Source organism: Canis lupus, chromosome 27 (assembly GCF_011100685.1).
Source record: "Canis lupus familiaris isolate Mischka breed German Shepherd chromosome 27, alternate assembly UU_Cfam_GSD_1.0, whole genome shotgun sequence".
NCBI lineage: Eukaryota > Metazoa > Chordata > Mammalia > Carnivora > Canidae > Canis > Canis lupus.
The window spans coordinates 43,955,421-43,968,887 of NC_049248.1; the positions used below are offsets into that span (position 1 = coordinate 43,955,421).

The 13,467-nt window shown below is 48.9% G+C and overlaps 1 protein-coding gene across 1 annotated transcript; it reads right to left on the reverse strand.

Moving 5' to 3' along the window:
- Positions 1 to 4,598: 4,598 nt before the first annotated feature.
- Positions 4,599 to 12,986, reverse strand: KRT84 (keratin 84). Its single transcript, XM_038577737.1, has 9 exons — positions 12,391 to 12,986; positions 10,951 to 11,159; positions 10,274 to 10,334; positions 9,630 to 9,725; positions 8,410 to 8,574; positions 8,122 to 8,247; positions 7,784 to 8,004; positions 7,275 to 7,306; positions 4,599 to 5,700 (listed from the first exon to the last, which is right to left on the reverse strand). The coding sequence occupies exons 1-9, from the start codon at positions 12,925 to 12,927 to the stop codon at positions 5,357 to 5,359; spliced, it is 1,791 nt and encodes a 596-aa protein (XP_038433665.1). The 5' UTR covers positions 12,928 to 12,986; the 3' UTR covers positions 4,599 to 5,356.
- Between the last annotated feature and the right edge of the window lie 481 nt (positions 12,987 to 13,467).

Below are 13,467 nucleotides of genomic sequence, written 5' to 3' on the forward strand. Positions count from 1 at the left end.
TTAGTTTTCACTCAATTAAAATATTTTCTAACGTCCCTTGTGGCTTCCTCTTTGATCACTTGTTATTTAGAAATGTGTTGCTTGATTTTCAAGTATTTGGGGGGTATTCTCCAGATATTGTTCTGATACTGATTTATAATTTAATACCATTATGGTCAGAGAACGTGTTTTGTATGGGGTTGAGTTTTTAAAACTTGTTAAGATTTGTTTTATGGCCCAGAAGTGGTCTGTTTTGGTAAATGTTCCCTGTTGTCACTGAGGAGAATGTGTATTTTTCTGTTTTTAGGTGGAATGTTCTGTAAATGTCAGTTGTCAGCTTGATTGATAATGTTGTTGAGGTCTTTTGTATTCCTATTGATTGTCTGTCTACTTGTTCTGTTGATTACCGAGAAAGAAGTGTTTAAATCAAGTATGATTGTGGATTTGCCTGTGTTGCCTTTCACTACTTTTCAGTTTGTGATTCATGTATTTCGAAGCTTTGTTGTTAGGTGCATACGCATTTAGAATTGTCATGTCTTCTTGTTGAATTGACCCTTATAACAGTATAGGATCTCTTTACTGCTGGCAGTATTTCTTGTTCTTAAACCTAATTTGTCTAATATTAATATAATCATTCCAGCTTTCTTTTCATTATAGTTCTTGTGATATACCTGTTTCAATCATTTTAATTTGACCTATCCAAGTCTTTGTATCTAAAGTGTAGACAACATTTATTTCAGTTTTTAAAAAAAAATCTAATCTTACAATCTCTGCCACTTAATTTGGTGTGTTTGGACCATTTACATTATGTGTGATTATTAATATAGTTTTACTTAGAGCTGTCATTTTATTATTTGTTTTGTTTTTGTTCCTTCTAATTTTTTTTCTCTGGTACCCATTTCCTGTATTTTTTGGATTATTTGAATATTAAAAAATATTCCCTTTAATTTATTTATTGACTTTTGAGTATATATCTTTGTATTATTTTTTTAGTGGCTATTCCAGAGATTACAGTGTAAATAATCTCATGTTTCACAGTCTATCTAGAGTTAATATTTCATCACTTAGTGTAAAATGTTATAGTTTTCATAGATATTCATTTACATACATTGAAATCCTGCCAGATAATGTTACAATTTTTGTTTTTAATAGTCAGACATATATTTTAAAGAATACAAGAGAAAGAAAATCGTTTTATATTTATCCAGTATTTACCATTTCTATTGCTCTTCCTTTATTCCTGAAGTTCTATGTTTCTCTCTGGTATCATTTCCTTTCATTCTGAAGAACTTTTGCCTTCTTCTTAGAGTAGGTCTGCAGACAGCAAATTCTCTTAGTTTTCTTTCATCTGAGAATGTCATTCTGACCCCCACTTCTTAAGAATACTTTTGCTGGCTATAGCATTCTGGGTTGACAAGGAGTATATATATATACGCTTAACGTATTTTTTCAATATTCTTTTCTTTTTATTCTTCAGATTGGATAATTTCTATTGATCTATTTTCAAGTTATTGACTTACTTTTGTCTTTTCTTTTTTGCTATGGAGCCCATCAATGACTTTTAAACTTCAAATGTATACTATTTTTTTTAGTTCTAAAATTTCCATCTGGTTCCATTTTTATAGTTTCTTTTTCTGCTGAGAATTCTTAACTTTTAATTCACTTCAAATGTGTTTACCTTTCTCTTATGGAACATTGTTATAATAGTGATTTAAAACCTTTGTGTGATAGTTTCAACATCTGTGTCATTTTGGGATTAGCATCCGTTGTTTTTCTTTCCCCTTGAAAATTGGTCACAATTTCCTGGTTCCTGGATGTCAAAATAATTTTAGATCATATCTTGGAAAGTTTAATGATGACGTGTAGACTCTTAGTCCTGGTAAATCCTATGAAGAGTTTTCCGTTTTGATTTATTTGTTTGATAGAGAATCTGCCTAATTAGGTTCAGACTAAAAGTTCTTCATCTGTGGGAAACTTCGTTCAATTTCAATTTTCAAGCCTTTCTTTGCTTGCTGATTTGTGTCTGTCCTGTGTCTATTCCACTTAGGGTTTGTCTGAAACGTGGGCAGTGACTTAACTGTTATTCAGTTCTCAAAGCTTTGGCACGCTGTTTGGGTCTCCCTTGCATGTATAGCTCAAGGGAGAGCCCAGGACTTGTACATGTGTGGATTTACACACAGAGGAATCCCCTCCCCAGTTTTTCTCTCTCATTTCTTCTACCAAATGGGGGTCTCTTTTCCTGGCTCCTCCTTCCAAAAAGATCAGGCTTCTCTTGGAGTTTCTGCTACCAGATTCTGGCTGCTGCACAACCTCATGACTGGGATCTGCTCTCAGGCAAAACCATGAGAGAAAAGAGAAAAACAGGAGGATTCCCCCTACGTATTTTCCAGCTCACAAGTGCCCTCTTTCCTGCTTCCCCTGGATAGAAAGATGGACTTTCTTTCTTTTTAAAAAAATTTTTATTTATTTATTTGAGAGAGAGAGAGACAGAGATAGCAAGAGAGAGGATGAATGGGGAGGAGAGGGAGAAACAGGCTCCTTGATGAACAGGGAGCCCATTGTGTGGCTCCCTCCCAGGGCTCTGGGCTCATGACCAGAGCTGAAGGCAGATGCTTAACTGCCACCCACGTGCCCCAGAAAGATGGGATTTCTATTAGAGTTAATGGCTCACAGCCTTACTACTGGTCTCTTTGGACAGGGCACAACCACTGCTCACTGGATTCCAGAGAAGTCATTGTGGTGTCGCACCGATGGAACTTGCTGGAAATCTCCCATCCAGAACTTACCAAAAATCCACCCTCTAGGGTGCTGGGGAAAGTTTTTCATGAAGAGTGCTGGAGGAACTCCCTATGAAATTGCCCAAGAGGGGTGCTGGGGAAGCTGCTGGCTGCTGGGTGCTCTGCTGTGCATCGTGGGGTCCTGATATTATAGAAGTCTGTGCTGCAGGAATCTGGCAGTAGAGAAACTGCTGAGACAGCTCAATGGAAGGAAAGTCCTACTCCTGCAACGTCTCTCCATTGATTCTGGAAATGCCCACCGACAAGGCTTAGTCAACATCTTGCCAGCTGGCAAAATAAAATTTTTAGAGGGATCAGATCCATTTTCACAGGGGAGGCAATAAGGGTGAATTTGGAACCAAGGCAAGAAATTGATAACCAGCACAGGGTAGACGTGGGTCTGGCTGAGGAGACGCACCAAGGCCAGACGGGGGCTGCCTTGCTGTCGCTGCTACCTGAGGGGCGTGTGTGACTTCACATGGCAGACGAAGTGGGGAGTGTGGAGCTCCTGGAAGCAGGAGAACAGGTGGGCTGGGAGCCCAGGGTCAGGCAGGCCTTAGACTGCGAGCAGAGCGACATGTAAGTTGTCAGGTTGCTGGCTGAGGTGTGGGCGAGGTGTGCTTCTTGCAGAGGAGGGCTCTCGAGGTGAGGCAGAGGGGCAAACAGTCCCTGTGTGAGACGTGGGCCCTGATGGAGCTGAGCCCCGGGAGCCGATCCTGAGTGCGTGTTGTCTGACTCCTGTCCCCACCTCTGCTGTCACTTGCAGGCTGTGTCATTCAGCCCCAGCGAGATCTCCAAACTGGGCACGCTCTCTCCAACCTCTTGGTTTTTGCACACCCTGTTTCCTCTGATTGGAGCACTTCCTCCTCCGTAGTATGGCCAATCCATAGGCCTTCACATCTCTGCTGGGACATGACATCCTCCAGGAAGCTTTTAATAATGCCCCACGTCTAGGTTGGGCCTCTCATCTGTGGAGTGCAGCATTGACTCCACTCTGAACACGGCACGTAGCATGTCAAGTCACAGGTGCTTGTCCACCTGTCCGCCTGTCAGCCTGGACTGTGGGCTCTCTGATGACAGGACCACGTCTCATTCACTGCTGTTTTCCCCGCATCGTGCCTGGCATGTAGCAAGCATTTCACGAGCGTCTGTTGGGTGAAAGAATAAAGGATGAGAGGCCAGAGTGGGGTGCGTGGAGGGATGGCACGGGGTGGAAGTGTGTGGGCAGATCACTCAGGACTTATATGCATGTTGAGAAGTTTGGATTCTTTCTGAAAGGCAGTGGGGAGCCACGGAGGGCTATTAGTGGGTGGGGGGGAGCCATGATCAGTTTTCTATGTGAGTGAGGCCTTTCTAGCAGCATCATGATGAGTGAGCTGGATGGAGACAAGAGTGAGGGTAGAAGGATGAGTGTTCTGCAATGATCCCAGAGGAAGTGGGGCTGGTACAGGACCTGGGGAAGAGTGGGAAGGGTTTCTGTTGGTCAGGAGGTGTGGGGCAATGCCTGGAGAGAAGTGGGCTGCTGGGCACTTGTTCTTGGGGCCTCTGCTGCATTTCTTCTCTCCCTCACTGAGTTGTGAGCCCCCGCAGGGAAGGGCCTGAGCCCTCTTTCCTCAGTGCTTCCTCTGTGCCCAGGACAGCAGCCTCTGCCCTTGGCAAGTCCCTGGGGCGGGGGGTGTACGTGGTGGAGAGGGCAGGGGTTGGAGTGGTGGAGCCCAGGAGGCAATGTCTCCCATCGGCAATGTGATTCGGAAGGAGAGGCCAGAGTCCTAGTGAGGTTAGCTTGGCAAGTTTATTGAAAACCCAGCAATGCAAAGGATAGTACAAACAGGCACCCACCCCACCCCAGACCCCCCTGGAGTTGCAGACATAAACCCTCCTGCAGCACACGGGGGTTGGGCCTCCCTCACACCACCAACAGGGGCAGGGGCATGCAGCATAGCAGAGCCCACCTCTCCATCTGCACCCACCCACCACGTGCGCTCACATGCACATTAAACCAACAACGCAGGAAGAGAAGCTGCTGGGACGTTTGCCACTTGGAGAAGAACCATCTCAGGGGACTTAGGGATCCCTTGGGCCACCAAGGACTGTGGATCCTTTCGGGTGAGGAAGAGAAGGAAAGAACCTTCTCCTGCCAGGGGAAGGAAGGAGGAGGCAAAGGGCAGTGGGCTAAAGACGCCCGCAGTGTGGACAGCCAACTCTCCATTCTCCAAATTAATCCAAAGCCCGGGATGGCGATGGTGCCTAGCACATTCTTTTTGGCTTTGGACTGTTCATTTTCTCCCCAGGGCCCTGATTTGTGGAACTGTGTAGAATGAGCCTTTCTTCGGGACTGAAAGGTAAAGAGTGATCCGAAGAGTGGAAATGGGGAGTCAGGGAGAGGCCAGTCTACTGGGGCTGCAGACGGAGCATCCGGGTGGTGGAAAAATGCCCCCGAGGCCAGGGCCTGGCAGATCAATCCTTGAGGAGAGCGGCGTTGCCTGCCTGGCAGGAGGGATAGCTGGAGCTCCCTCGGGCCCAGAGTCTAGACACCTCTGGGACAGAAGCAGGTGACTTTGAGGTGGCTCTTCTCGGGCAGTGGCTGGCTGGCGTGGCCTCTAGTACTTGGTGCGATGGCAGGTGGTGGTGGACACAAAGCGGACGCTGGAGCTGCGGCTGCCTCGGCCCCCGCTGCAGCTGCTGAAGGCCCCGTCGGGGGGCAGTGGGCAGGGGACGCTGGGGGCGCAGGCCTCACCCCCCAGCACCGAGCCTCCCCGGGATCCGGCGCTCAGCAGGTCCCCGCTGGCCTTGATGACTCGGGCTCCCCCCAGGCTGGAGGCGCAGGTGCTGACGGAGCGGATGCCGCTGCCGGATGGGCAGGTGACTGCGCTGCGGGACAGGGCGGCGCTGGCGGCCAGGGCGTCGGGCCCGCACACCGTCCCGCCCCGGGAGCTGCTCACGGCTGCGGGCGGGAGAGGAACCTGTCAGCGGGCAGGCCGCCCACTCCTGGGGCCCGGGGCCGTGCCCTGTGCTGGCGGGCACCGGGGGAAGGGCCCGCGCAAGCCGTCCCTCTCATCCACACAGACAACACCCCCCTCTCCCTCCTCTTGTCTGGGCCACTCTAGGGCTGTGACTCCCCTCAAGTTAAACATTCAGATTAAAATGGGAGAATTTGGGATCCCCGGGGGGCTCAGCGGTTCAGCGTCTGCCTTCAGCCCAGGGCGTGACCCCGGGGTCCCAGGATCGAGTCCAGCATCAGGCTCCCTGCATGGAGCCTGCTTCTCCCTCTGCCTATGTCTCTGCCTCTCTCTATATATCTCTCATGAATAAATCAATAATTTTTTTTTTTTAAATAGGGAGAACTCAACCAATTCCCCAGGTGGCATAGAGTCGTAAGTTGACTGTCATGTATATAAGGCTGAAGTCAGGTTGGGCAGAGAGCTGGATTATCCAGACAACTGGAACAGTAGCTGCTACAAAGCCATGGGCTTTTCTCTCCTGATTACATCATGTCCCTGGGGGGGTCCCCGCATTGTCCCTCCAATAAGAGTCTCTCGTCAGTTCTCTTTTGACCCACTGACGCCTTTGCTCTGTAGCCCTCTGGTATCCACTGGGGATATCTCCATACCCCAGGGCGCCAACCCAACTAAGATCCTTGCTTAGAGCAGCCCCGTCTGTGGAGGGGTCCCCTCTCCTTCCCTCTCCTTTCACCAGAATCCTTCCTACCATCCGTGACCTCCACTCAAGCTTGACCTCTTGCAGGAAGTCACACCTTCTCCAAGGGCAGGCTCATCCGAGGATGAGCAGCTCTACCCGCCTGACCCGCCCAGTGTAGCGCTCACCCCACCAGACATCCATGTAGGTTTGTACTTTTGGATCAGGAATCTGAGTCTGAATTCTGGTTGTGCCACTGACCAGCTTTGTGACTTCTGGCAAACCACCTATTTTCTCCAAGTGAGCACTAAAGGGGTGCTCATGCCTCTCTTCAGGGCTTTGAGGGTCAGGCTGACAATGGGTAGGGCTCATCTCAAGAAGATTATAGTTCTAGAGAGCAGGGGGTGGTCTTGCCTTCTCTGTGCCTGCCCCCCCTCTTGCCCCCAGAAGTGCCAGCACAATCCCCTGCATGCTTTGGGCACAAATGAGGCTTTGGCAGCAGCAGCAGCAGCAGCAGCAGCAGCAGCAAGACTTGTGCTCATCCTTGTCCCATCCCCTGCCATGAGTGTAGGGGCAACTCCTGGGCACAGGCCTTTTCATTCCTTCTCTGACCTTTGTCCCTGAAGGACAGGACACTCACAAGAGAAAGGCTGACTCTCTTCTGGGACCTTCTTCCACCCATTCGTGATTGCTTTCTCTGGGGACATCTCAGACCTCAGCTAAGGGATGCTCCCAGTCCAGGGGCTAAATGGTCCTTGCCTCCCTGACTATCACGGCCAACCCTAGCATGGGTTCCGGATCCCAACGCAAGCCTGACTTCAAAGGAATTTTGCAGAGCCCCAGGAGAGAAGTGTGAAGAGGAAAAAAACTCAAGTTTCTTACATATGTTGACTGGCCCAACACCTTCGCAGATCCTGGGGAGAGAAAGAGATAAGTCAGTTCACAAGCAGAGTTGTTCCTTGAAAAGCTGCCTGCTATCGGGAGGGCTTTCTTGCAGAGTGAACCCACCCATGGTTCTTACCCCTGGCTTACAAGCATCCCGGGAGCTTTGAAAAAAACACATTTTGCTAGACTCTGCCCCAAAACTCTTGAGTCAAAAAATTCGAGGAAATGTGTTTTCATTATTATTTTTCAACAGATAACCCATCACAGAAAATATCCCATGATTCTGGTGCAGCCTGCCTACAGACTTGCATTTTAGAGGCGAAAATCTAGAACCATCTTCTAATTCCCTGGCAAGGGCAACCTGACTAACGCTTGCAGGGAAGCTACTGCTGCCTGTAGAGATGGTTCAAGCGGACAATTCTTCACCTGGTCCCTTCCCCACGCAGTTGGTCTAGAAGCCTAAGTCTCACCTCACCCCCCACCCCACCCGTACTGGGAGCTCTCACCGGATCTCCTCGCCCTCCAGCAGGCGCCTGTAGGTGGCGATCTCGATGTCCAGGGCCAGCTTGACGTTCATGAGCTCCTGGTACTCGCGCAGCTGCCGGGCCATGTCCTGCTTGGCCTGCTGCAGGGCGCCCTCCAGCTCGGCCAGCTTGCACTTGGCATCGGTGAGGGCCGCCTCGCCCTGCTGCTCCGCCTCGGCCACTGCAGCCTCCAGCTTGGCCCGCTGCGGGGAGGGCATCAGGCAGGTGGGCTTTGGCCGGGATTAGGGGATCCCTGGGTGAGGCTAGAAACAGAGCCCCTCCTCCTCCCTCTGAGGCTTTCTCTCCTCTCCTTTGCCCACCTGAGACTTGGCGTGCTCGATCTCCGCTTTCAGTCTCTGGATCAGGCGGGTCAGCTCATTGATCTCATCCCGTGTGTTGCGCAGGTTGTCACAATGTTGGCTAGCTGTCACCCGCATCTCCTCATACTGTGTGCGGGGGGAGGATGTTATAAGGCCAAAGTTTGAGTGAAGACTGCAGCCCCAACTGAGTTGAGGGCCTTAGACCTCCACTGGGTCCACTCCATCGTACATGAGTCTTACTCTAGGGCTGTCTACACCCCTTCCTCAGCCCCCCACTCCCTTTCACACCTTGGTCTGGTACCAGGCTTCAGCATCAGCCCGACTGCGCCTGGCGACCTCTTCATACTGGGCCTTGACTTCATCGATGATTCCATCAACGTTCAGGTCCCGGCTGTTGTCCATCTTCACGATGACTGATGTCTCTGAGATGTGTGACTGCAGCAACTGGATTTCCTGTGTTGGAGGATCAGCAAGACAGATGGGCTCAGAGTCTCATCAGTGGCTGGAACTCTGCCCAGGAGTAGCTTCAGGAGCCGAGAGCATTGCTCATTTGTTCAGAGCAAAAAGATGGAGCTGACCATCCAAACCCAGGATGAAGAAGGAGACGTGAACCATTTCAGTGTGAATTTAAACCCTTGTTATAGGGGTGGGTCCGTGGTTGAGTGTCTGCCTTTGGTTCAGGTCCTGGGATTGAGTCCTGCATGGGGCTCCCTGCATGGAGCCTGCTTCTCCCTCTGCCTGTGTCTCTGCCTCTCTCTCTCTGTGTCTCTCATGAATGAATAAAATAAAATCTTTAGGAAAAAAAAGTGAGCCCTTGTTATATGCCCGAAGATACCCCTTTAACACCTTATTTGCTTAGGGGGATACACGGGGCCTAGGAACTTGGCAGAGGGGAGCGAGAGCCATGCTAGGGTTGAAACTTTCCTTTGGCTTATCCACAGAGTGACTGTGGTGGTCATGGATCACTGAAAGTTAATAATGTTCTAGAACATGATGGTCTAGGAATTCCTGTACCTCCAGTCCTTAAAAGAACCAGGGACTTAGAATTGGCCCTTTCCACTCAGAGCCAGACATTAGCTCTGGCTGGCTCTGTACCAGTCCAAACAGACCACTTACAAAACAAAAGATAACTAGTTCATTTAGCTAATTAGATCAAACACAATTTTTCTTACATCTTCTAACAAATCAGTTTTCCAGATTCTTCGGATTGGTAGAGAGGAAGTGACACTCTTAGAGCCCGGTCTTTGGATTGGATTGGCCAAAGAGGAGTTGCATCATAGATCCAAAGAGTTTATTCATAAACCTGAGTCAGGCTGCTGAGAAGCCTTACTTGCTTACCTTCCCTTCTCCCCTTGTGGATACATCGACATATAGAGAGGATATAGATTGGAACGGGAGGAAGATATATGGTACTAAATGTTAGAAATGATGCCAGTCCAGACGAAGTCCCCCAGGAGTCCAGGCTGAGCACTGATCTCCTTGTTTGGCTCAGAGGAACGGATGCTTACCGCCATGTATAGAGTTTTCAGAAAGTCAATTTCCTGAGTTAGGGTGTCCACGTTGGCCTCTAGGTCAGACTTATTTAAGAAAGCTGTATCCACATCCTGCAGAAAAGAGAGAAGGATAAAATGGTCATGACTTGTGCACTGTTTAAACTTGGTGGGGTCTGGAGATGGGTGGGAAGATCAGGCCAATCCGCATAGGGCCAGGCCAGGCCTTGGGATGGGTGGGAAAGTCCCTGGAATGCAGTTTAGTGACTGTTGTTCTTCTCCCTACTATGACATGAAAACTTCCCTGAGAGCTCCTGGACATTTCAAATGCTTATTTAGAGACAAGAAGAATATGGATAACCTAAGACTCTCTCTCTCTCTCTCTCTCTTTTTTTTTTAAATCTAAGACTCTTACAAGTTCACCTCTTCAGACCTCTGCTCTTGTGAAGACCCAATCCTAAATAATCTGAGGCCAAATCAGAACTCCAAAGGGAACCTGTTATATGACCTTAGAGGTTCCACCTTGTGTGGGTGGCCCCAGACTCCACCGGGCTTTCTCGGGCCATTTATAGGTAGGGAGTTGGGGGTGGGAGCAGGTTTTGTCTTCAGAACATTTTCCTGTCTCGGGGAGAAGTTTGCTTGGACCTGTTGGTCTGTCTTACCTTCTTCAGAGCCACAAACTCATTCTCAGCGTTGGCCCGGAATCCCACCTCCTCTTCGTACCTGGTTGATAAGGATTGAGAGGGTGAGTTCTCATTCTGAACTGAGAAGCAATTACTCCCAGCAACCCAGTGAGCCTCTTAAGACATCTCTGTTACATCCAGGAGCATGGGTCTCTGTTGCCACCTATGTGTTCTCATCTACTTTGTCTCATCTTTAGGACCATTTATGAGCCTATGACCTTCAGTTTTTCCAAATCTCTTTTACTTTCTCAAATTAGATTTGGGGTCTGAAAATGTGGACCGTTGTTAGGCTCCTCTGCCGGAAAAGACTTGGAGTCATTGTACTTGAACATAGAGAAAGTAGGACCCCACTCATTGCTGAACCCGAGCACTATTCTTAAAACCAGAGGGCTCCTTTTTCTGGAGTCCACTCTCCATTCCCATAGACAAGACTAGGGATAAACCATGCCCAATTCCAAAACTCCTTTTTACTCAGGACCTGCAGAGGGCTTTCTCCTCCTTCCCTACATATCATTGCCCCTACTCTCAACTCTAGGCTGAGTATTGAAACCAGCAGTCAACCCCGATCCTTCCAGCTGCTGTTATCTGAGCTTGGCAGCTGCTTTGGGGACCAAACCCTGCTGGTTCTTGTTCTATGAAGTAGAGATGCCACTTACTTCTTCTTGAAACCCTCAAGGACATCCTGCATGTGGTTCCTTTCAGCCTCAAACCGAGCCCGGTCACTGTTTGCTACGTCCAGCTGCCTCCGCAGGTTGGTGATATAATTCTCGAAGAGGGGCTCCAGGTTGCTCCTGGCACATTTCTGCTCTTGGAGGAAGTTCCACTTGGTCTCTAGGAGCTTATTCTGCTGTTCCAGGAACCGCACCTAAATCCGCAGGGACAGAGAAATGGCACCTGAAGAACTTGATGGGGTCGCCTACATGTGGGCCAGTTCTTCAGGTGGCCAGAGATGACTCTCAGCCTTATGTTGACGTTGTTCTCTTGTCTGTTGACTTTCATTCCTCCTGTAACTCAGTAGAAGCTGTAAAAGTATGTCTGCAACCCCCTTCTCATGCTCAGCCAGGCTCAGCTGCAAACAGAAGCTTTCAAACCAAAGCACTTCAGTACCATTTCCCCTCTACACTCCAAGAATGGTGTAAGCCAGTCCACTGGGAAGTTTGAAAAATTGATTTTACCTGAGCTGGGATTTGCCTATATCTAAAAATTGGTATCGGGCATCTCTCACTGAGAATGAGGAGCAAAGTATATTGGGATAGGATAAGGCATTAGGAGGTGGGAATTCTCAGGTTATAAGTCCTATCCACCACCCCAGATACTCCATCAGCTGAGAATTGTAGAGCTGGAGAAGAACTTGGATCATTTGCTCCACTGGTTCATTTCAGAGATAGGAACCTGAAGCTCACAGAAGGGGGTTTCCATTCTCAGAGAGAGAGGATACCCACTCCATGGAGGCAAGGTTTGTGGGATGTCAGTTCCACATCATCAGGGTGTCACTGTTCCTCTCATCAGTCTGAAGATCATGACTTTCTGTGGTGGCTTCCTACTATTTCCTTCTATCTAGGCATCTCAGCTGGATCTTGGTATAACCCACGGGGGAGAGCATACATTCTTTCTTTTGTGCAAAAATCACTCAGTTCCATTCTCTACTTTCCTGATCCTGAACAGATGTGGTTACCCAGCCTCAGAGACTGTGACAATCTCAAAAAGAGCACAAAAATCTTAAAGGATAAAACCCTTTAAACACGTAGCCAACATTTGGCCTGGACAAACTCTTAAGGTTTCTAGCCCATCTGAGAGATATTTCTAAGTGACTAGGTGCTAGGACTTAGTTTGTCCAGGTGCCCTCAGATTTGCCTGGATGTTTCTCTTTCCTTCAGAAGACACAACCACTGTCCTAGTCTACCCCATCATGCACCATTTCCTCAAGTTTGTCCTTGTTTTGCAACAAAGTGACCCAGAAATCACACTGCAGTGCCTGAAGGATGTGGGTCAAGGCTGATGCCTCAGCCTGGGCTGTTTTTTCTTAAGGGAGAGGACACTCCAGTGCATTTTAGCTCTTCCCATCCCAGATCTAAAGATTGAGCTGTCATAGGTACCTTGTCAATGAAGGAGGCAAATTTGTTGTTGAGGGTCTTGATTTGTTCCTTCTCATCCTTCTTCACCCTCTGGGCATTTGGATCAATCTCCAGGTTGAGGGGGGTCAGCAGGCTCTGGTTAACGGTCACTGCTGTGATAGATGGGGCTGCTGGGATTCCACCTCCTCCAACTCTGTAGCCAAAGCCATAGCCAAGGCCACTGCCGGCTCCAAATCCCAGGCCAACACAACTGCTGGCCCCGAAGCCCATACCAGCACCACTGCCATCACCAAAGCCAAAGGCCATCCCACTGCCAGCACCAAAGCCAACGCCACAGCGGATGGGACGAGGGCCTACAGCTGCTATCCGGGGTGAGCACGATCCAAAAGCGATGACGCTCCGACTACCAAAGCTGCCAAGGCCCCGGAAGCTGGGCCCACTCCTGCAGGAGACAGAGCTTGTCCGGAAGCGGTTCAGGTTCTGGGGGATCACTGTGGAGCAAGAGCTGAAGTTGCCCATGCGGCACCCAGAGCTGACTCGGTAGGAGCGGCAAGACATGATGGCTTCCAGAGCGGGGATTGCAGAGTAGGGCGAGCTGGAGCTGGGAGTCCCTCTGAGGCTAGTGGATCTCTTTCCCCCTTTTATGTGTCTGAGAATCTGAGGATTGGCCCCATAAAAATGCAAAAAAATCCATTTGGATGCATTTATGAGCTTGGGTAGTTAGCAGAAACTCTTCATGCTTGTGACCTCGTTAATAATGAGCTAATCTCAGACACACCTATTCTCCTCAGGATCCGGCTATAACATCAAGCCTATAAAGATTAAAAACACATAAACACATAAACATTATGGTCCTATTTTCCCCCCACAAGTTCACCACAATTGCCATTATGGGGACATAAATTTGCTTTGGTCATAAATCCAATAGCCTTTTTCACTGCAGGTGCGGCTAACCACCAGAAAGTTAGGATGGGACGATTCCAGCAAGAGGCTCAAAAGAGATGCAACCATATGGATGTAACCCCCTAAATAGATGGGGTGTGAGAGGGGTATGCAGAAGAGACAGGGTCTACACAGCTCTGAGTCAGAAATGATATA